Source organism: Cyprinodon tularosa, unplaced genomic scaffold (genome assembly GCF_016077235.1).
Source record: "Cyprinodon tularosa strain WSP-4 unplaced genomic scaffold, ASM1607723v1 ctg662, whole genome shotgun sequence".
Classification (NCBI taxonomy): Eukaryota; Metazoa; Chordata; class Actinopteri; order Cyprinodontiformes; family Cyprinodontidae; genus Cyprinodon; species Cyprinodon tularosa.
The window spans coordinates 123298-147214 of record NW_024039410.1 but is presented as its reverse complement, the minus strand read 5'-3'; the positions used below and the strand labels follow the sequence as shown (position 1 = coordinate 147214).

Sequence of the window (23917 nt, the reverse complement as noted above, 5' to 3'; positions counted from 1 at the left end):
GAGCCGACATTGAGAACACTGCGGTGGACGGAGATTTCTTCAGCAGACGTCTACAGGTGTGTGGTTTCATGCTCCAGAGGTAAACCGGACGGCTGAGGCAGCGGGAGGAGAGAAGCTCTGCTCCTGGTCCTCTCACTGGATGTGCAGGATGTCGCTCTCCTTCAGGCCAAAGCGGGTTTTGTACTTGTCAAAAATGCACTGGAGCGACCTGATGTACATTCCATGGTACAGATCCACCATCTCCTCTGTCGGGTCCTCAATTTTAGGCACCGTGATTGGCTCCCCCACTGTAAGAGGAAAACAAGTTTTTAGAGACCAAGGTATTGACCAGACGTCCCAGATTTCCAGGGACAGTCCCCAATTTGGAGCACCTGTCCTCAGCTAAAGCTGGCCCTGATTTTACAGTTTTATGATAATGTTGCATGCAGACTGTTATTATGGTAGAAAGAGCACTTAAGCATGTTGTGTGCAGAATCAGCTGTTAGCAAGCTGGCTGTGATGAGGAGCAGAGTGCAGCACTACAGTGAAATCCTCCGGCCCGCTCCAGACCGCCTGAGCGAAGCCTACAGCCTCTGCGATTCCTGCTTTCTGGCTCCGCTCCAACTTCCTAGGAGCTCAAGGAGAGGATGCGCTACTTTATTATTATTATTATATCATAGGAGCAAAACATGCGGAAATTAACACTTAATGACATAATTAAAAATCACCATAAGCATCCATCACACGTTTCTGCCCAGACATTTCTTTTCATTGTAACCATTGTAATAGTGATAATTAGGATCATACAACATTGGTTTGTTCTTTACTTCCAGACTTAGCATCTCTTCATTCATGCCTGAGATATTTTGTTTTGAAGTTGGGAGATGCGCTCTTGGAAGCTGTGACGGGATTAAAAGAAACTTTTAAGCCTCTTGGTATAAAATGAATATTTTGACGGAGATGAGAAATTTGCTTCATGGTACAATTTTTTTGTTGTTTTTCTGACACTAGTGACTTGATTTTATGGACAGTAGGCTGATAGGAAAGAGGGTATGGGTATTAGGCATCCATACATGGGTCGTGTGCGCTAACCACTGCGCCACCAAAGCACGCCCTGCTTCATGGCATGTTGAAGTTCCAATAGTTTGCATCCAATAATTTAAACAAAGTGTCTTAGTTTTTGGTAATATATAAAAATGATGCTCTGATTTTTCAGTTACAGATCCGTCGTTATGGGATTTAGATTTTATTATGTCTGTGTTAGATTAGTCTAAGATTGATAGAAGAGGAAGAAGATAAGACTGATAGAAAGAAGATTGAATGAGAGCAGAGGAAAAATCTACTTGGAGTAAAACAGAGCAGGTAGAAGTCAGCTACAAATAGTGTTTATTAGTGCCATCGAGTCATTCAGACTTCTTCCCTCTATCTTCTATCGATTGATTAATTTGATTAATCTTAAGAAATAGGAGAGGGACATTCTTGAAATTTTACACTTTACTTTTTTTTTTTTTAAATATATATAAATATCTAAAAATGGATGAAACCGTTTCCTATTCCATTCCTATGATTTGCATTTCTTTTTGTCTACGAGCTGGAAATGTCTCCAGATACGAGTTCAGAAATCTGGTCATCTTATTTTGACCCCCAGATTCCACATACTCTGTCGGCGCTCCACTCCGCTCACATACGCCATGCGGAGTGCTTGTCTGTCATTTTAATCAAAGAGAAAAAAAAACATAAAAATATAAAATATCATATAAAACAGGAAAAAAAAATATTGAGAAGATCCGGTTTGTCAAATTAAATAGGTTACCCTATTACCAGATTTACCATGCATGATCCTAGTGATCCCAGTTACAAAAATACACAACTAGAAGAAAATATTTGGGTAGAAACTGCATATACGCTGGATGCTGATGTTGTTGTTTTTTTTAATACGTCATTAAATTAAGTGTTCCTTTCCGCGCGTTTTGCTCCTATAAATTAAATAATATCACACATGCTCTCCTCGAGCTCTGAGGAAGTCGGACCGGAGCAGGACGGGACAGTGGCGGCTGGTGAAAAATATTTTTGGTGGGGCTGATATAGCCTAGTGTATGTCTCCAACTAATCCGGAATAAGAATTCAAATAAACAATTGGACAATACATACAATTTAACAGTAATGATTTAATTTACTATATAATAACAGTAACAGTGATGAATTGGGTCACTGTGACGGGTTCTTTGGCCTCCAAGAATCCAGGCTCAGTCGGGTTACCGGTGTTGGTGATTTATTGTGCTCAAAAACTCAAAACAGGGTGCAAAAGAAACTAAACATATACAAGATACTCTGGGCCTCAGCCTCCCTCCAGTTACCAGCAATGTAACAAAGAAACAGAAAACAAAAATTGCCGCTTTTCTTCCCACAGCCCTCATTAAATAGTTTAAGCCCCTCACATCAGGCTCTCTTATTTCTGATTTCTTCTCATTAATCAGTTTTGTCCATATATTACCTCCACAAACAATTGATGTACAAAAACAAATAATTTTTACAACTTAATTCTTTTACACAGATTCATTGACTTATTCAATTACACCAAACTGGGTTTGAACCCAGCAAAGACGCAGCCAGACTGAAGATGACAAGTCCCCATAGCATAAACACGTACACACCCACACCCCCCACATACCCACACACACACGGCTAACCCCACTGAAATATTAAGTGTGCACCCTCAATACGCCAGCAGGTAACCAGGAACAGCTTGTGTGTTTTAAGTTCATGGAGCTACTGGGCTCAGCGCGAGTGTATTGGTCCTCACAAACACAGTATAACAGGAATGTGTGTGTGGCGAGCAAAGTTAGAGAGGTTGTTTTAAGCGACGAGGTGGATTCGTCACAGTCACAATAACCATGACAGGAAATGTTCATATCCTACAACAGGGATGTTCTTCTGGCAAACGGGTAGATAAATAAGGATCTCACCGAATTTGGTGGAAGCTGCATCTCGGTCGTTACATTCGCCATCTTCCCTCTAATTGTCTGCACCTGCGCTTGGGTTCAGAAGCCTGTGAAAGCGCAGTATTTTCAGCGCCCCAAGACCATAAAGTTCCGAGACGCTGATTGGCCATTAAATTCACCTAGCAATAGTACATGATTGACAGATTCTCTGCAAATGTGGGTCAGTCTGATCACAGCCCCCAGAACAGAGACGGTAGGAGTCTGTCTGTGGAAATCCACAAATTAATGACAGTAGATAGGGAAATGTAGTTTATATAATTTGTTTTGCTTATAGGTACACAGTCTAGAGAGTAAAACTGACATTTATGAGTTAATTTCTAAAAATATATTTTACGTTTCTCTCTTCTTATCAGGGAGGGCGGTGCCCCAGCGCCCCCTATGGGCCGGCCGCCACTGGGACGGGAGGAACAGCAGAGGCTGTAGGCTTTGCTTTGTGCAGGCGGTCTGGAGCGGAGCGGGCTGGACATTGAGGATGTGTGATTTCAGGGTAACTCTCATCTGCCACTAGGTCACATTGAGGCGGTTTAAAAGGTAAAGATCATCATGGACAGGTTGACCTGGTATTAACATCCTACAGTAACTGACTGGATCTATATAGAGACAGAATAACAGCTTTATTTCTATAACATTTTCAACTTTTAATTATCAGTGAATTCTCCACTAAATTATATTTAAAGCACCATCCAAACAAAGAATTTATACTGCTTTGCCAACGTGTTCCTACCTCTTAAACTTGCCATAAACTTCCCCGTGTTTTACTGCTATTTTATTGAAAAAAACTAAACAAAGTTCAGATAGCTTCAAGCTGTTCTCAGAAAGGCTCAGGGCTCCTTAATAAAAAGAAAAGCATTGTAAAAGAATTTTAATCGATCACCCAAAGAGCATAGAGCAACAGTTTATTGCCAGAGATAAATAAACCGAGAAGCAGCAAAACGGCTGATCGTTACTTTGGAGGAGCTGCAGAGGTCCACAGCTCGGGTTTGAGAATTTGTCACTACAGCTGAGACCTAGTGCAAGCCTCAGACACCTTCCACAATCACATAGACTGATGGATGTCTTGAAGAGCAAGCATCAGATGAAATCATATCATCTCATAGCTTCTAGAATATAAATTAATTTCTCTCCTGCTGCGAACAATGTAGCGACCTTTAACCACTACACTGCAAAAATAATCTAGAAATAAGTAAAGATTTCTTAAATTAAGTGTATTTACCCTTAATTTGAGTAGGTAAATAAGAGGATCTGCCAATGGAATGAGTATTTTTACTCTTAAAATAAGATAATTAGATAAAATGCACTTGAAAACAGGCAATGAAATTGTTTTTTCTCATTTTAAATATAAATGGTCTTGTTCCATTGGCAAAGTGTCTCACTTACCTCCTCAATCCAAGAAAAAATCCACTTATTTTAAGAAAATAAATTACTTAAGATTTAAATTTTTTGTAGCTTTTAAAGATGTACTTTGAAAAAAAAACTTTTAAACTAGTTATGAGTCATAAATCATTTTATTCCCATCATTTAGAATCTAAAAGGCCCAAGAGGGTATGAATACTTTAGGGACCTTAGGGTGCATTTTTGTTGTTTTCACTCTTGTAGATGCATAACAACGAATGCAGACACTTGCCTATGGTTGTGATAGGATTTCCAAAAGGCACGATTCCCCAGGCGCTGCCGTAGAAAAGGCAAGGGGCAAAACCCAAGATCTTCTGCAAACGTTTCTGCAGGGCTCTCCAGCAGGTCCCCTCCTCAAAGATCACCTGCCTGTAGGCGTCATTCTCTCCGAAAGAATACACTGGAACCAGGTCGGACCTGAACCATCACAGAGGAAGTCATTCAGCTAAAGTTTACATTCAAGAACACAAAGTATAGAAACTACAAAAAAAAGCGGGGAAACGGACACATTCAGCCTCATTAAGGTTGACCTAAAAATTCCTTTAAGAAACCAAACTTCTGTTATCTACCAGGCTTAACAGTCAACATCCCAAGTATTTATGCGTTTATTGTTATATAGTCATGATATCAGAAAATGGCCTGGGAGAGAAGAGATCATTACGATTGAGGGTTCAGAGCAGTGGAGGTTCTAGACCTAATTTTCCAGGGGAGGCCAGCATGTTTTTTTTAATGGGGGCACAAAAAAGCATGAAGCAAAAAAATGGGCAAAGGATTTAAATATTTTAAGAGAGCTGCATGACATGAAATTTCCATTGAATTAGGTTTCATTCAAATTCCAACTGAAAATATTTATTTTTGGCTTGAAAATGTTCATTTGAGTTATCCGCAAAATAAAAATAAAAACCCCTTAGCAGAGCAAAACAGCAACTCAAAAAAAGTATTCATATAAATATCTAAAAGATCGAATAAAGTTATTATTTGGAATATTAGGTCAATATACATTTATAATTTAGGAATTTTACATTTTTATAACTTAAGTTAAAATTACAGTTTTCTATAAATTCAGAATTAGAAGTCAAGAAAAACTGATAAATTCAGTGTTAAAAATTATTTCAAAATTTAACAAAAATGTAAAAATTAGAGTTTTTTTTTAATTAGTTAAAAAAAAAACATTTAGCAGATGAAAACTGGGATCCTATCTCAATACCACTGAAGCTAACACCTTTTTGTTTTTAAATAATCAGTAAAACTGAATTTGTAAAGAAAAAAAAAAGAAATAGATTCAAAGGACCTATCAGTAAACCATGTCTGTTCCAGCGCGTATCATCATCAGAACTTGTTTGAGTATCATTTCTGCAGTATAGTGGCTATAACAGGGGCCACGACATGATCTACAGGGGCACTGGCCCCCATTGGCCCCCCGTCTAGAACCGCCCATGGTTCAGAGGAAACGTGTAAAATAAAATATGTCTGCTTAACCAAGTGGGATGCTTTCATTTGGAAACCACAGCTAAAAGAAACGTCCAACAGAAGCTGGCTTCAGGTGTTTTCTTGTTTAGTTTTTTTTTAAACCAGTGTCCAGTCTGGCGATGTGGCAATAACAATAATTGTCTTGATGCCAAAAAGTGAGGCTAACAGATTTTGCTTTCACAAGTGGAGCAGTATGACTATGGCCATAGTGTTCTGCTTGATTTATGCATATACATTGCTTTATTATAATTCATGCAGGGAGTATTACAGATTATAAGGACACTGCAATGTTAGTAGAACAGGAAAGGAAAAACAGAAAAAAATGAGAAAAGATGAAAATAAGAGGAGATAAAAGGGAGATGATGATAAAAAGTTTTCTTTTTACATCTTTCTTTGCAGGTGATGAAGCAGAGAGAACAGCACAACCAGCGGATATAGTATAGCAGATACAATGAAGTAGCACCCTGATACTATCGCTGAAGTATAAGTAGTATTATTTAATCTGATTTTTTGTTAACCTGGAGTCTGTTTAGTTCGCCCTGCTGGCATTAGCAGCCCATTTTCAGCGCCGCTCTGGAGAAACACATGGGGTTTTGTTCTGGCGATGCATAACAATTACGCAAGGGGATTGTAGAAATGGGAAACTTTATGATTGATGTCAGTAGGAGAACTTTAGGGACGCTTCATTTAATTACCTTCTCAAATTGTCTGAGGCAACACTTTCAGGATTTGGGGTTTTACACGAAAATCATCCTCAAGGCTAGTTTCCACCTTTGAAAAAGGAAAGCTATTCAACTGGCTGGAACATCATGCCTATTTTATAAGAAATGAACCACTTCTGGAAAGTGCATCCAAAGCGCCCTGAACTTCACAAATTAAAACACTAAGCTAGTTGTTATGAATGAAGGGTCTTCATCACTGCACATAAGGTGCACAGAGTGATAGGTTTAGGTTAGAGAAACATACCAAGATGACTTATCGGTGGAGTTAATAACGGGGTTTAAAGTACTGCTGAGTGCAGGTCAGGACGGGTTCACGCAGTCTGACCTTTCAGCAGCGGTAGGCCATGCCACGAGGCGCTCAACACGACACATTCATAACAGATTTACTGACGCCTTGCTCTGGGCTTTTCTGACCTTTCAAAGGTTAATCATGTAGGGTTTGTTCATTCCTGAGGTTCACAACAGCAGAGAAGTTTTCATAGCAGATTTGGCTTAGGTTGTATTTTGAGACCTTGAAGTGTGTGTTTATGTTGCAGCGTTTAAGCGGGTACTCACCCTTTCTGCAGGGCCAGCCTTACAAAGCCTTTGCGGTTCTTTAGGGTGACAGAATTTATGCCCGGTGCACAGTGCAGAGACTCCGCTGCTCCTCCGACTACAATCACTACAGCGTTTCCCGTCCCGTTGCAGGACAGCAGGTAGTCGATGGAGTGCCTGTTCACTGGGCAGATACCTGCAACAGGGAGCAAGATACAGAAACAAGGCAGTCGCTGTTATTTTGGTTAAAATGATGCACATATTTGTAACAAAACAGTAAAGGTTGTATAAATATTTTGCATTTAGGGCAAAAATCCTGAATGGTTGGTAAATTTGCTCCATTCAGAACTCCTTAAGAGGCTTACTTTTAGTTTCAATTCTGCATAAATTCTTCTCTAAGGAGCATTTTGCCAATTAGTCTGATCAAACTGTCAATATTTTTTGCAATTTACACAATTATCTTAGTTGCAGCCCTACTTCATTCATGATAATAAAAGTTGCACAAGTTTCAATGTAAAGAAATAAGTTAATAATCAAACATCAATAAATAGCAGATGTAAAAGCAGCAATGCATGCACCTCTTGTGATCTAAAGGCGTGGCTGTTGAATACACTAATAAATCAGAGGGCGTTTCACTCACTGATCAGTGTTAAAGTAGCGCTCTACCTCTAGATCAGGTCCTTTTGATTATGTTCTAAAATGTAAACTAAGGTGTATTTATATTTTCACAGATATGTGGAAAAGCAAAAAAGCACCGTCAGATTAGTTGCTTTTTAAGCAGCAGAAATAACCCTAAAGGCCAATTTATGCTTCTGAGGCATAGCCTCTGCAACCGTCAAAACTGTCTCTGTGCACGACCACGCCCCGCGTGGAGAGGTTCCGCAACCGTTGTTGTGCAAAAACAAAAAAATTCTGGCTACGCGTCGGATGGTTGTAATCCCGCGTAGACCTTAAGCAGAAGTGCACAGACAAAAAGCAGCTGTGATTGTTCCATGGTATGCCTTTCCGGCTGTCTGTGTGGTTGTCCTTCTCGATTCGGTGCTGGGGGCATGCTATTTTTAAAAACCGAGGAACAACTACAATGGACAACTAAGACGAAAGGTAAATCCAGGAGGTTCGGAAGTACAACCGCTTGTACGATGCCTCAGACGAACTATAATAAGATGACAGTGATATCTTGCAGACACGGCATTGTTTTTTTGGAAGATAAAACGCTCCCGCTGGCGCTGCCGAAGTGCTTGTGACCATACGCTGAAGTTCTCGTGAGTTCTCAAATAGGCTCCCCGTTGTGCTTTTGAAACTGCTGTGCGTGCCTAGAAATTCCAAACCGATGGTGCAGAAACATGCCAGCAAAACTGGTTCGTGACCAGACCCAAGAGACATCTGATGTGTGTGGCTGCAGAAGTCTAATCTGCCCTTAAGGGTGCGTTCAGATGGAACGCAGTGTCCGTGGTAATTTCCACGAGCACTCAGTGAGTCGTGCGAAAGAGGGAAGCTTGATCTTCCATTTCAACTCTACAGGTCCCCTCAATAACCTAGAGATGGATGGTAGGCGCCACTTAGACTCCCAATTGCTGCATCTGAATGATGGTTGGATTCTGCGGTGCTTCCTTGTATCTAGCAGGGCAGAGAGCAGCAGTGCTGGGGAGGGGCAGCGACTATAAAGGACGGGAGGTAAAGGAGGATGACCAACATTCCTTCTACACTAGAAAAAAAATCAAAAACTAGATATGTCATATTTTCTTAAAAATAAAAGATTTTTTTCTTGAATTGAGGAGGTAAGTGAGGAACTTTGCCAGTGGAACAAGACAATTCGCATTTATAATAGGAAACAAAAATAATTGTATTGTCTTATTTTCAGTCCATATTATCTAATTATCTTATTTTAAGAGTAAAAATAGTCTATTGGCAGAGTATCTTATTTACCTGCTCAAATTAAGGCTAAATACACGTAATCTAAGAAATGTTGAGTTACTTCTAGATCGCATTTTCAGTGTAGGGCTAAATTAAAACAGCTTCTTTAAAAAGCCACCTAAAAACCTTGAAAGAGCATTCTTTGTTTCATCCTTTGTCAGCATTATTTTATCATCTTTTCACAAAAAAATTAAATACAGCTTTGTCTCGGCTGCACTCATTCAACCTCTTCACAACCACAAACAGTCCCTGATTTGTTGCCACAATGCAACTTCACATAAAGGTTCAGATGTTTCAGCTTCAGCGGTCACTGCTCCGATCCCTCCTCGCAGTGACATCAGAACAGTGGCTGCCTGCAGAGGGATACTACGCAGATCCACCGCTCTTGCTGCAGACACCATGTTCGGTGTGAATGCACCCTAAGAGATAACTCTCCATGAGAACAAACGTGTACAAAGTGTCTAGAAGGTATCGCTGAGAAAAGATGAAGTCAAAAGAACAAAGAGCCCCTCAGCAGTTGAAGCTCTAGAAATGAGTCAAATCAGCAGATCGAAGTAAACAGGAGCTGTTGAAGCTGAACAACAGGACAAGGGTCAGCTTTCTGACAAACACAGTTATCAACATCATCAAACATTCCAAGAAGTCAAACACCCCTCCAGCAGCAGACAGAACTTCTCACCTCCAGACATCAGGTAGTCCCGAAGGACGGGCAGGCGGAAGTTTCCTGCCAGGGTTGCCAGGGAGGGTTTGATCCCCGGGAATTTCTTAGAGAATCCCGTAGCCTCTGTACCAAAGTTGCAGAAAGCCCCAAAGCAGAAGATACCGTGGGGATGGTAGCCCAGTATGTAGTTCCGGCTGGGAAGCAGATCATGGGTTTTGATGAGCTGAAAGACATGAAGAGGGAAGCACAAACATACTAAATAATAACATCTTACTAAGTAATCCTATGTTAACCGATCAGGCTTCAGTGATTCTCCCATTTCAGGAGTTTTCTGTGTGCTGGGAGGCACTAATCGATAAAGATATTGATTGATGAGTTATTGTTTTTACAGAGGATCTGGGAACGACTCCAATGTTTTAGTAAGACTGGGACATCCTTATCAGCTCAAATCCAATGGCGCTTTAAACACAATCATAAAACTACTGACCCAGCGCGCATGGTTCCCACCTGCTCAGTCTGGCCGGGTTGGACTTATAACGCTCTGCGCCATTTCAAGATCTTGATTTCTTTATTTGCAAATTTACACAAAAAAAAAAAAAAAAAAAAAAAAAGGTGCAAACCCGACTCACAAACAGCTCTCCTGACCTGCACACAAGGCTTCCATAGCAGCAAGTCAAAGCTGGGGTTGCATAATCCCATTAGGAAAATGCGATCCCTTTAAGATTGCCATAGTAGCTCAGTCCTCCGTCTGGCAGCGGATATATGCCGGACAGTCGGAGAACAGACCTAGTGGCCGAAGCAAACGGGTTGCACTTACCCAGAAGTACCTTTGTTTTTTTAGGTTTACATCAGAATGCATAAGGCTGTTTATCTGACAATCAATCCAAATCCAGATTTATTGTGGTGTTCACTTCCACACAAACATATGGTCAGACTTTGAACAGTTAGCTTCCAGCTCATAAATAATAATCTCTTCCTCGGTACATGCCTGTTTTTCTCTCTTTTTATATCTATAGAGGCATGAAAGGTCAACTTAAGTCCTCCTTCCTAAGGACCTAAGTACACGTTCCAGCTCTGTGTTGACTCATGCAGGATTTACAGTGCTATTGATATTTGTAACGAAAGACAAACAGGAGGCATGGCAGCTGGATCTCAAACAGACAAAGACAAGCAGTTCAACAGTACAAACACCACAGATCAATTTGATTAACAAAGTCCAGCTACCTCAGTTTGGTGGAACAGAAAACAAGGTTTTTGTTTTTAAATGGATGCACCGAATTATCTGAGTTCTCTGGTTTTGTTTTTTTTAAACCTGCTGATTGCTATGCATTTACAATTGCTTCTGCCTGGCATTTATGCTGATTGTGTCAACACCCTGTAAAGTAGTGAGCAGGAAAACCTTTCACAAATAAATACCTTAAAAAAAGTCTGCCATGCATTTGTAATCGCGTATATGCCCATAAATAAAACCAAGATACCTTCATAATCAATATAAACATTAGGCTTTGGCTTTTTGGCTGGCATGAAAAACATTATGCTTTAAAGCAAAGTAACAGAGTTTGTTAATGCTGGATACAGCATTGGTGAAGCACGGTGGTGGCAGTATCAGGCCGTGATGATTGTCAAGAAAGGCGCCAAGTACTGATGGGCATACAGGTGGAGTTTCATAGAGTTCTGGGGTGAAAGTTAACCTCCCAAAAGGCCTAGTCAAAGACTAGAAATAAACCCAACTTAAGTTGAACTTGTAGTTTAATTTGAATTCTACACAATATCAATCTAGGAAGCCTCTTTTCAGATGCTTTTTTAAAAGGGAGGGACATTAAATAGAATTCTTCAAGCTGATTAGGTACCTGCCTCCCTTGTCGAGTTTTTAACCAATCACCGATTTATCAGTTTGATTTATCAGCCGACTGATAAATCAAACTCTTTCCAAAGCAACTCGGGAGGAACAAGCAGCCATTTTTCCATCCACAAAAGGCAAAAGTCGCATCCTTTTGATAATTTTTTAAAAGAAAAAGAGGGTAACATCAGATATTTCCGCTTCAGCGGTCCCTGCTCCGATGCCTCCTCACAGTGATATCAGAACAGTGGCTGCCTGCAGATTAGTGTTGCACCGATACCAGTATCGGACGGGGCCCCGATACTGCCCTAAAATGGTGGTATCGGAATCGGCTTGTACCAACAAATAGGGCACAGATACCATTTTGAGAGCCATAAGTTTATTCAACTATTGTCACCCACTCCTGGTAGGCAACAAAAACTTTTTATTTTTATTATCCTGTAAAACTTAAAAAGTTCTACAGGATTCACTTTGTATTAGATTTTTTCCTGCTTCATAAAAGGTAAGCAGCAGCTTGACAAAGCCATGATGGCATTTAGTTTACATTATTATGGTATCGGCCAATACTGCACAGCCAGGTATCGGGGCCAAAAAATGGCATCGGCGCAACACTACTGCAGATCCACTGCTCTTGCTGCAGACACAATGTTTGGTGTGAATGCACCCTAAGAGATAACTCTCCATGAGAACAAACGTTTACCATAACATTATGTGACCATGATTACATCACTGTGCATGCGTACATGCACACATATACATACACATATATATTTTCATTCAAAGAGGGATAAAATCTTAGCTGCATTGGGTTAACCATACTATGTTTGATAGACATTAAAGCTGGAGCTAAAGCTCAGGAAGTATTCCGATGCTGCTGTGAAATCAGTAGACATGCAAATACATGTTCTTGCTAACAATGCTAATGGTGTTAGCAATGCTTTTAAGCCCCATCCTCCAAGTTGAGGGTTTTCCAAGAGGCATTACAGCACGGTTACAATGGATAGAGCTTCCTTGGTAGCTACATTATTGGCGACCAGCTGGCTTTCTGGTAGTTCAGTGGTTCTGCCAGTAGATGGCACCACGTCTGATTACACCTGCTCATGTCCCCCGGTGCTGGGGTTCTATTTAGGCTCAAAAAAGGACCATCAAAACTCTATTGTGACGGACTTTTGGAGTATATAGCCTTATTCTATCACAAGTAACTGAATTCTAGTGTTTTTGCTAAGCCATATAATATGACCATTTACCTTTAAAGTCTCCCCTGTAAAATATTTTCTAGAACAATATCTGAACTTCAACTATTTTTTTAAAAATGACCACTACCATCAGTAATGAATAGTAATATACTCTTCTGGTTAAGCTCAAATAACGTTTGCTGGTTCTGATCAGGTGGGATTTAGTTTATTAGTCATCCAATTAAAAGTATGCATAAGAAAATAAATGATTCCAGATGAGAGACCTAAAGCAAAACTAAAGATTGAATAAAAGTTTGGGAAATTTACATTTTTTTAAGCAATCTAAATGTACTCTTTATCATTCCTTATCTCAGGTTTTAGTATATCAGTACAAAATTGTTTCAGGAAAAGCCAATCACAACAAAAATGTTTCTAAAAATCAGATTTCCATCCTCACAAAATGGGTTTTCTTCTTCCCTCTTACAACACTTCAAGTAGCTTTTATTTTTTTGGGTGACCTAATTATCCGTTGAATCCAGAAACATGCTCAGACAGCTGACTGTAACAATCAGAAGGCGATATCCTGTGTTTAAACAGGATCCAGCCTTGACCTTTGGGCCATCCAGAGACAGCTACTGTACCACCCTCTGCATGGAGCCAGCGTGTTTTTGTGCCAGTTTGTGATTGCACACTGCTCCAGTCACAGCAAGGATTACCCAGATACCTTCGGACTATCAGGCAGAACAAAGGTTTAAACTCCAGACCAACGTACACCCTCCATCATTAACACGGGACAAGGAACACCATTGGAGCAGAAAACTGATACACCATCTAGCCCTGATAAGCCTTATCTACAGGAAGATGGTAGACATGCAAACAGCTGCTGAAGTCATACAGCACAGGCTCCACAGTGTCAGATTAAATAGGTTTCAGGATTTATTTTGATTTCCTGAGTTTTAAAGTTTCTTGAATTAGCACAATCGAGCAGAAAGTTGACATAATTACCCGGATGGGGAAATAGTCTCGGAAATATGTCCATACTGTCCAGTTTCTCACCCATGAAGACCTCCTACCACCTGAGGAAAAAACAAAAACAAGACATCAATATATATTTTTTAAATGAGGACTAGAATAAATGATGTGTTTCAAGAACAATCCAGTGCACATATGTACAATATTTTTAGCCATAATGGGTTCTTCAGCTTTAACCAACTGCCCCACCTTAAATCAAACCAACGGTTGTTTGTCGTTAGTATTAAACAATTTGTTTGAATAAATGCCTGAGAATTTCTAAGGAGATTTTTCAAGTTTTAAATGAAGAAATTACATACATTTCTAATAAATTATGTATTTAATAGAAATCTCTTTTAAATCTAGTTTTCCACAAGTTTCACATTGCCATATTTACAAGGGATCAGATATTAGTTATAACATAGACTTTGATAAATATTTTAGATGCAAAATTGCACAGTAAAAGTAATAGAAGCTGTTTCGTTTTAAAGAATTCAAATAAAATATTGTCAAACAGACATAACCATGTTTACGCTGTATGCATTCTGGGTAAATGATGTATGCTAGGTCCTTTATTACATAACAAAGTTATAAAAAATCCACTGGACTTTGTTTCCAAGATTGAAGATGTTTTGCTTCCCATCAAGGAAGCTTTTTCAATTCAAAATGTCAGAAATTTTGAGGTTTTATACAGCAGCCCAACAAAGCCTTGTTTTTGTTTAGGAAACATGCAAATTGAAAAGGACGAACGGGTCCAATCCTTTGGAATGGGGGTCCTTTGACTTCTTTTGTTAGCCTGCAATGCCCCATACCTGTCTATGTCTCTGAAAGGGGGGTTGTTAAAGGGAATTGTTGGCCTCGCTGAACAGGCAAGGTCCTCTGCTCTCCTGTACAGGCGGTGGGGCAGCGATGACAGCAGTAAGGGATTAACTCAATTCCTGAATTGTAGGTTTTTTAAAGCTGAAATCTGAGTCCACCCCCTCTGTTCAAGGTTGCTTTTTCTTTCTTAATATAGATGGCTTCCTTCACGCCAGTAAAGGTAAGGAGACTTTTTTTAATCATAATCTGTTATTTTAAACAGAATTTAACACTGAATAAAATGAAGCGTTTATGCATCCATGTTATAAATTGACTTTTTAAATAAAAGAATATAAATAACATAAAAAAAAGAACATTTCTCCATTTTTAAAACTAAAATGTTTTTTTGAAGTAGAGAACAACAATAATTCAGTTTGGTATAAAGACAATTTCCTGATTCACATATTTCATAAAACACCTGAACTGAATATAATAACTGTTGTTTTCTTTCTTTTTTCTGTCTTAATGTTGGCAGTGGGCTTCATGCTGCCCTGCAAGGCTTTAAACCTGGGTTTAATGGAGACAAAGTCACTCCAAAGCACATATCAAGGAGCTCATTTTGAGCCTGGATCCAGATTTATTTTTGATTCTGTTCATGGTGGAGAATCCTGCTTCACAGCAGCAGGTTGAGTCAAACATACTCTAAATGTGCAGGGTCATCTTTGAGCACCATTTCACTTTTCTTTCACCAGTTCACCACAGTTCTTCCAGCAGTCCACACTTTCTCTGCTCTCTTTTTCTCATCATCTTCTCCTTCTTTCCCATTGCCCGGCTTGCCACAGGTTTGCCTGCTGTGTCTAAAAGTAGCAGCAGCAGCAACCCAGACTGACAGCAGCTCATTGGCTAATGTGTATCACATGTAGCCTGATGCCGAACGCTATGGAGGGCTTTACCGTATTAACAGGAGAAGTGGGGCAAGTTAATTTACATGCAGTTGTTTATAAATGTTTTAAATAAGGTTAGGTCCGGATTAGCCAGCAGGGGGTCCGGATCCGGACCGTGGTCCACTAATCTGTGACCTCTGCTTTATAGGTTCAGGTCCATTCAGAGCTAAACAGGTCATCCACCCAGCATTCATTGCGCTTCAGAAAAAAACGGCGACTTTCATGGGAAAAATGTAAGAAGGATATATAATTTTGGAAGTAATCATGAACTTCTAATTCTAATTATCTAATTATCACAAGCAGCAATTTTGGAGTTAATAGAAAAACGACCAAATATTTATTCCCTTTAGGAGTTTTTACTGATTCCCCCCTTCATCATCCAGACAAAGAAAATTATTATTAAATTAATGGGAATCTAACAGAACTTAGGAATAAGAAACACAGAACAGAACACTGATAACCGAGGCTATCAAGAAAAAAAAAAGGAAAACAACCCTGAAGCTAAATGATACTTTTCTCTCACTTGAGCCAACTGAATGTTTCTGAAACAAACAGTGAACAAAATGAGAATTGAATGAAAAAAGTAACAAACCTCCTTCAATAGTTGCAAGGAAAACTTTATTTTCTTGTCCTTGAGAAATGAAAATGTTATTTTTTGGTAGATTTCTAATCGGATGGAACCAGTGCTTCAACGTTTTACTGACCTTTTTGTAAATATCTCAAGAAGAGTCCAAGATTCAGGCCTTTATGCCCACATAACGAAAGTCAATGGCTGGATTTATATTGACCTAAATCACTCAGTCCCTTTTTCATACAGCTGGGAAAATCTATTGGCAGACAGGATCTAATCCAAGTCAGTTAAGTTGTGCTTTTAGTAAGAAGCCCACCGATGCGGTTGGAAATTTGCCATATCCTGATGATTTGATGAGGAACCAGTCGAGGCATAATGCATTCCTTGTTTGTGCTCATCGTTACAAAAGAGCTTACCCAATGCTGTGGTAAAGCTGTACTTTTTTATATGACGCCATGATGACAAGCCAGCTATGTCTGTGCACGCACTCATGGACACTCAGACCCAGCAGCTTTCAGCACCACCATATCACGTATTTACGCTGGTGAAGATTCTCAGTCATCCAGGTCAAAGTCATTCCAAAAAAATTAAAATTAAAAACAATCCACTGGACTCTGTTTCCAAGTATGAAGACGTTCCGCTTCCCATCCAAGAAGCTTTTGAACCGTTTTGCGTGGATAAAGTTTTTGAACTGAAACTTTTGAGTTAAAAAAGCTTGGATTGTTTTTAATTTTCTTTTTTTGGAAGTCATGTATTTACAGGTTTTCACCTTGTTTCGGGGTGTTCCAGTCAACAATTAACCAGGCGGTGTAAAGGGCAGCAATTAACCAGCAATCTGTGCAGAACATATAGATCAACAGCAGGGTGCAGGCAATACCTAGACACAGAGAGGAGAAATGGAACCTTAGATCATGTTAAAATGTACACCAAGCTTTAGACAAATGTTTCTGGTTTGGCCCTCACCCATGGCTAAGAAGGAGACGACCCACTGCAGCACAGAGATGACCTGCAGATGCTTTTCCATCTTGGAGCTGCAGGGCCACAGCGCTGACGGCACGTCCTGCAGGGAGGACAGGATGCTGGAGCCCGTGCCTGCAAACAAGACATGAAAACTTTTTTTTTTCCTGAAATTTTTTTCACTTCTTCTCCTGAGGAAAAATAAATCAGCTGTTTCCAAATAGGTCAAAAAGCAAACAAAGCTTTAATGATTTCTCAAAAACTGTGTTTGATGGTTTTATTTGAAAGGACTGCAGCTACTGGTTGCTCCATGCTGTTAATGTACACGTGAGCACTGAGGGCAAAGTGGTTCAAATTAACAACTACTAAAGCTTTTTAACCTGAGAGCCAACAAGGAGAAGAGCTAACTCCAGGAAAACGCTGCCATCTAATCCCACACTGAAAATAACCTACCATTGGTGGTAATGCCTGTAAACTAGGATGCTGCAGCTACTTAAGGCTCCTGCTGCGTTGAAAGAACATTGGTACTGGCAAGACCTGAGTAAGTGGAAGCTAAGCTTTGCTAAATAGAGATCTGGAGGAGAAAAATGCTGGAACTACAGGGTACTCTGGTATGGATGAGCATCCTGCCATGGGTCTCACATGCTGCAAACACAACCTAAAGAAGGTGACAAATATAGTTTGGAGATTTCTTTTTTGTTTGCCAGTGCCATTTTTTAAAGAACCAAATAAAAACATAGATTTATCAGCACCTCAACTGTATCATTTTATTCTTAGTATAAATTAAAAGACAAAACTTGTTTTCCATAAGAGCTGTTGAGAAATTAATTGCCTCAAAGATGGTTCCTTTAAATAATCAGAGCATGTGCAGGATATCGCAGTGTGCACAAAATAACAACCGTGCTCACTTTCAATACGGAAATTATGCATTTAAACTCAAACACATTGGGTTCTATATAGGCAAGGCAAGGCAATTTTTTTGCCTAGCACAATTCAGTACTAAGACAATGAAAAGTGCTTTACGTGATTAAATATAGGAAAATACCATAGAATCAAACAAAGTAGCAAAAATTAACATAAAATAAAAAAAATGCAGAAACCAAAAAAAGGACATTAAAAACAGTTGGACTAAAGAAAATAAAACAGCTGAACTAATGATGTTTTAGTTTAACCGTTTAACTAAAGACATATAGGAAACATTTAGGAGGAGGGTGGAGACTATATGCTGGCTACAGGTATCTATGGAGTACAGATTGTTCCATTATCGTAGCAAAAGAAAAACCTGCTCTGTTAATAGAAATTTGAGAAGAAAAAGAGCAAACTAGAAATTAAACTTTAATACAAATCTTCTACAAAAATATTTCACCTTTTCAAAAATAAAATGTGTATTTTTTTAATATATATTTTTCAAACTTCATTTTTTCTTTTACACATTTTACATTTTCATGTTTCATTTTGACACATTTGTCTTTTTCAGATATAATTTTACCAGCTGCATTCTCTTTAAATTGTGTTTCACATATCAGATTCTCTTCACTTCAAGCCCAGTACAAGCCCATAAAACCCAACCAATAGAAAACCTTTTAGTCCAGTGGAAAGAATGCAAGAAGAAAGCAATTTGGAAAACTTAATCTGAAAAAGAAATTATAAAAAAAACAAATAGCATTTAGCAAATACAATAAAACATTTGGAATAAAAAAAGAAATGTGTGAAAACAGCAGGTTACTTTTTAAAACCTTTTATTAAAATGCTTTAAAAAGTTTCTGGCTTGCAAATTTTTTTCAGATTTTCATTTACTGTAATTTAGGCTAAAACCTTCATTTTCTATAATTCCCTCTGGGATTATTAAAGCATGTCTGATTCTGATTTACAAAACATGTTCTGTGCTATAAACAATAATAGAACAAAATTCACTCCATAAGCAGCAATATAAAATACACATGTTTGATTAAAATTAATGTTTCAAAACAACTAAAATGTAGTCACAATGTTCCCAAGTTTCAATAGAAAGAGAAAGTGTCTCAAACCACAAGGTTTCCTCCCCCACCTGTTGCTGCACACTGGCAATTAGCTGGTTAAACAAAGGATTGTAGACTTTAGCCTCTGGTAACAAAAAGGACAAGTTTGGCATTTGGGAAGGATTTTAGGTTGCAAAAAAAATAAAGTGATGGCGTCCAAACTAAAGCTTAACCCCCCAATTGTTCTAATAATAACAACACTGATTTATAGGTACTAACAGAAAACAAAAGAACACGAAGAAAAACAACAAAACAGAGTATCTACTAAAAGTACTTAAGATGCCATGAAACACTGTTAATTCACGGACTAATGCAACAAAAGACTGACAGAAAAAGAAAAGCAGGATGCAGAGGTCTTGATTGGATTAAAATAAAAGTAAAATTTAAAACAAAAAACACTTTCATCTGAAAATAGACATTTAGGGCAACAGAAAACTAATAACTCATAAAATGAGGGACACCTTTTACTTTTTTTTCATATTTATAAGTAGTTTTTTAATCTAAAAATTTTCAAAAATAAAAACAATGCACATCAGATAAATAATGCAACCTTGTTTGGCATTTATTTAATCATATTTAGTTACTTTAACACAGTTGTTTTTCCAGTCCTACCCTGCTAACATAAAAAGGTTGTGTTAAAGTAACTCAATATGATTAAATAAATGCCAAAAAAAGGTTGCATTATTTTTTTCAGTGTACCACTGACAGAAACTCTGATTATTATTCCACATATATGTCATCATCCTAAATTTAAATTATATTATATAGTTTAATTTCATCCTAATCCACCAGCAGCCTTTGATTATGATCCTTAAAACTGATGATCACCTCCTTGTGTTTGACTTTTGCATTAAAATCCAAAGCCAGCTGAAGTCTCACCTTTAAGGACTCCAGAGTAGGCAGCCAGGATGGTCTTCATGGTCTCTGCTGGGTGGTCTGTAAATGGTCTGCAGACTGTGGAGCTACAGCTGCTCTGTCATCTCCGTCCAGCAGCAGCAGAGCGGACAGTTATTTAGGGACAGACAGGAGGGAAGCTTTGAACTGCTCCGTCTCACAGCGTGGGCGCGAGGCTGGACCGCGCGTGGGTAAACCTGAAGAAGCAGTGGCCACGAGACGCGGAGCGTCTGTGTATTTATGAAGGGGTGGTCACGTGGTGCCCGATCAGCTGCTGGTGGAAACAGCAACAGCTTTAACCCTCCACCTCTGCCTGCAGGTGGAGGAGAGCAGAGGAAACATGTTGGCCATGTTGGTTATTTTTGTAAATAGTAAACAAAAATGGTCATGTAATTTGAATTTGAATACAAAACTTCTGAAATCTCTCTGTTTTTTCCCCCCCTTTTTTCTAGCAGGGGCGGTTCTGTACGAAACTTACCACGGGGCCAGGGTGGGCCAAACAAAATTAACTAACATGGAAGCAGCCTTCTAGAAGGCAATTTTCTGTTTTTTTCCCCCCCTTCTTTTTCTTTATTTTACCCTAATTCTATGGTGGCCCTGAAGTGCAAACTGCAACTACAAATCTAAAAGCGCAACTACATTAAGGAAATCGCAACTACATAAAGCAAAGTGCAACTAGCCTACATAAAAAAAAAAAAAAACTACATAAAGCAAAGTGCAACTACATTAAGAAAAACAAAACTACATAAAGCAAAGTGCAACTACATTAAGAAAAACAAAACTACATAAAGCAAAGTTGCAGTTTGCACTTCAGGGCCACCATATATTTCCCCTGTTTTCTCTCTCTATCTCTGTCTCTCTCCCCTTAATTCTTATCTCCTCTCCCTTTCTCAGCAGGGCCAGTTCTTCAGCGGCCTTGCTAGATATTTGATTGAGTAATTTAGGAAAATATTTGTTATAATTAAATATTTCGGTGTTGTTCTGTTGTTTTTACTTGAGTAAAAATACTAATAAGGTATCATTTCTCTCCCATGGTTAAATTTCTGGCTACTCTACCTGTCATGAGTAACTTCCTTCAATAAGAGGCAGGTCCCCTGGAAGTCATTTTGAACAGGGCATGCTGTGAAAATATTTATTTATGTATTTTGTGGGACAAAGACCTACTTTAAATAGATAGGCCAATTTAAAATAAAATAAATAAGAATTAATAAATAGATTGAAATTCACTACTTGTGTATACTATTGTCATATACCCTTTAGTGCACGCAACCAGGGTCTGTAACACACAGACATCATCATCATCAGGTGAATATATGTGCTATTACTTAAACTTCACAATAACACCATAGAAAGGTAAATTTGGTCAGCTGGTATGAACTTGAGTCACTGTGTTTCAGGTGATTCTATTACCTCCAAAATTCTTTTACGCAAACCACAAGGAAATAATTATATTATTATACTATTTAAAAGTTATTGAACAGTTCTTCACATCTATTACACAAAGAGCACAAGATCAAAATAGAGCAAAGTTTAAAATAACACTCTAAAATACTATGGTTACTGCATGAATAGATATGAAAGCGGCACCATGCTCTTACTTTAAGCTACAGGCAGGGTGCCCTGGTTACATGCTAGCTTTGGTTCACCAGCTTCACTTGAGTAAAAATATGATAAAGTACACATTTTCTGTACTCCTCATTTTTTGCTTGCAGCAGGACGGTCATGGGTTTGAACCCCAATCTATAGGCTCTCTCTGCATGTATGGGTTCTCTCTGGGTAATTCAGCTTCCTCTCAGAGTCCAGAGTAAGTAGTCTTACTGTGAGGGGACTGTAAATTGTCCTGAGGTGTGAGCGTCTGCATTGTTATGTCTCTCTATGCTCCCCCGACTTTTCTGCTAGGCTCCATTACCTGTCACCCTCATTGGACTAGAACATGGATAAACTTTCTCATATTGTCATAAACAATGACCTGTGACTTCAAACTCCCCAAATAAATGTTAAGGGACGAGTCTTTTTGATATTATGGTCAATATGCTACAAATGTGCTACTTAAACAAAAAGTTTAAATGTATTTCTATGTTAATAATCTGGAACAACACCTGTAAGTGAACTTGCCAAGAGAAGCTGGAGGCGAAGGATCCTGGACCTGATAAGCTGAACATCAACATTGATCAGCAGTCCAAAGATAGATGGAGACTGTTCACTCAGTCCTTTAAGGACCTTTTTTAGCAAGAAGGCCTGGCTAACTGCATGTAGCGAGGCTAACGCTTTATTCTGCCTCCTTTTTCAAACATCAATGATCTCCCCCAGTATGGATAAAGACAGGTAGGACTGATTTAAATCACTCTTTAGAAAAGGCAAAGAAGAATGAACAATCTGGGATTCACAAGGAAAAAAATATAATATATCGTACTTTTTGTAGATGTTTGTTAATTTGCATAGTTGCTCTTAAATAACCACATTCTCAGAAGATAAATAGTTTTTATTTTTTATATATTAAAAAAATATATAAAGATGACTAATAGCTTCCCTATTATTAAACTGGCATATTATTTTTTCAGGTTTTTGAAACAACATACAAAACACAGATTTATCTTCACCAAGCCTCCGAAGGGCAAGATTTATGTACAAAAAGTAAAACTGTTAATTCAATTATGTTTTGTTTTATAATGTTTTTTTTGTTGTTTGCATTCATATATATATACTGGTGTGACAACTTAGTATACGTTTGACTGGGTTTTGGTATAAGTCTGTTTTGAATTTATATATTACAATTATGTTACAATAGTGAGTCTGAATTATTATTATTCTGAAATAATTTGCTTTTAGCATTGCAGCCAGAAGATACAGGAAGACCTTTGACATTTTGTTCCAGCTTTGTTACACATTTTTAAATGTTTTTGTTGGACTTTTGGACTGTATGGTGGCATCCGTAGATGTTAAAATGTAAAGAGAAATAATCATGCCAGTGTTTAATCCCCTTAGGGTTTTGTTTACTTGCTTTTTAACATATTTCAAAGTCTTCATGTTTAATAACCCTAAATGAAAGTTTGACACTTTATTGGAAAAAATCAGTACTGTACTTAGTTTCTGATGCAATTCTCCCCAAAACTGACTAAATTATGGGACCAGGCCAAGACTCATAGCAGCCTTTGGATCAAAACTATCAGACAGTCCTTGACATGAACCTGGAGTTGAGAAACAACCAGCCTCATCTGCAATGCAATCATGCATCTCTTGGCTGTGTTTCTAAAACATTTAATCTTAAAAAAGATTCAATAATAAAATTTATTTAAAAAGTATGTTTGTACAAAGTGCTAAACTGTTAAAAGGAGAGTTGACAATCTACACTCACCTGCCACTTTATTACAGTATGTACAGCTTGCTATTTGGACTCCTTTTGCCTTCAGAACTGCATTAATCCTTCGTGGCATAGATTTAAAATGCTCCCGGAAACATTCCTCAGGGAGTTTGGTCCAAATTGACGTGATAGCATGTAGATGCTGCAGGTTTGTCAGCTAAACATCCATGACAACTCTCCTGTTATGTGTTTGTGTGTTTAAGTGCATTGAAATCTGGTGACTGTGGAGTTCATTAATGCAGTGAAGTCGTAGTCATGTTCAGGAAACCAGTCGGAGAAGATTTACTTGTTATTCTGCTGGAATTAACCATCAAAAGATGTCTACCCTGTGGTCATAAAGGGATGGACATGGTCAGCAACAACCTCTGGTAGGCTGTGGCATTGACAAAATGCTCAGTTGATACTAAGGAAATATTGTCCATGCCATTACATTACCACCACCAGTCTGAACCATTGACACACAGCAGGATGGATCCAAGCTTGTTTGTTGTTGACACCAAATCCTGACCGTACCATCTGAATGTCGAGGCAGAAATAGAGACTCACCAGACCAGACGGTGTTTTTCCAATCTTCTATTGGCCAATTTTGTTGAGTCTGTATGAATTGTAGCTTCAGTTCCCGGTCTTATCTGACAAGGTCAGACCCAGTGTGGCCTTCTGCTGCTGTAGTACAT

The 23917-nt window shown here is 38.6% G+C and overlaps 1 protein-coding gene across 1 annotated transcript; it reads right to left on the bottom strand.

Moving 5' to 3' along the window:
• dgat2 (diacylglycerol O-acyltransferase 2) lies at window positions 1-20103 on the bottom strand. The gene is made up of 8 exons (XM_038267140.1): window positions 19868-20103; window positions 16977-17105; window positions 16783-16890; window positions 13695-13765; window positions 9693-9897; window positions 7121-7295; window positions 4606-4790; window positions 1-287 (listed from the first exon to the last, which is right to left on the bottom strand). The coding sequence occupies exons 1-8, from the start codon at window positions 19905-19907 to the stop codon at window positions 133-135; spliced, it is 1068 nt and encodes a 355-aa protein (XP_038123068.1). The 5' UTR covers window positions 19908-20103; the 3' UTR covers window positions 1-132.
• Window positions 20104-23917: the final 3814 nt, after the last annotated feature.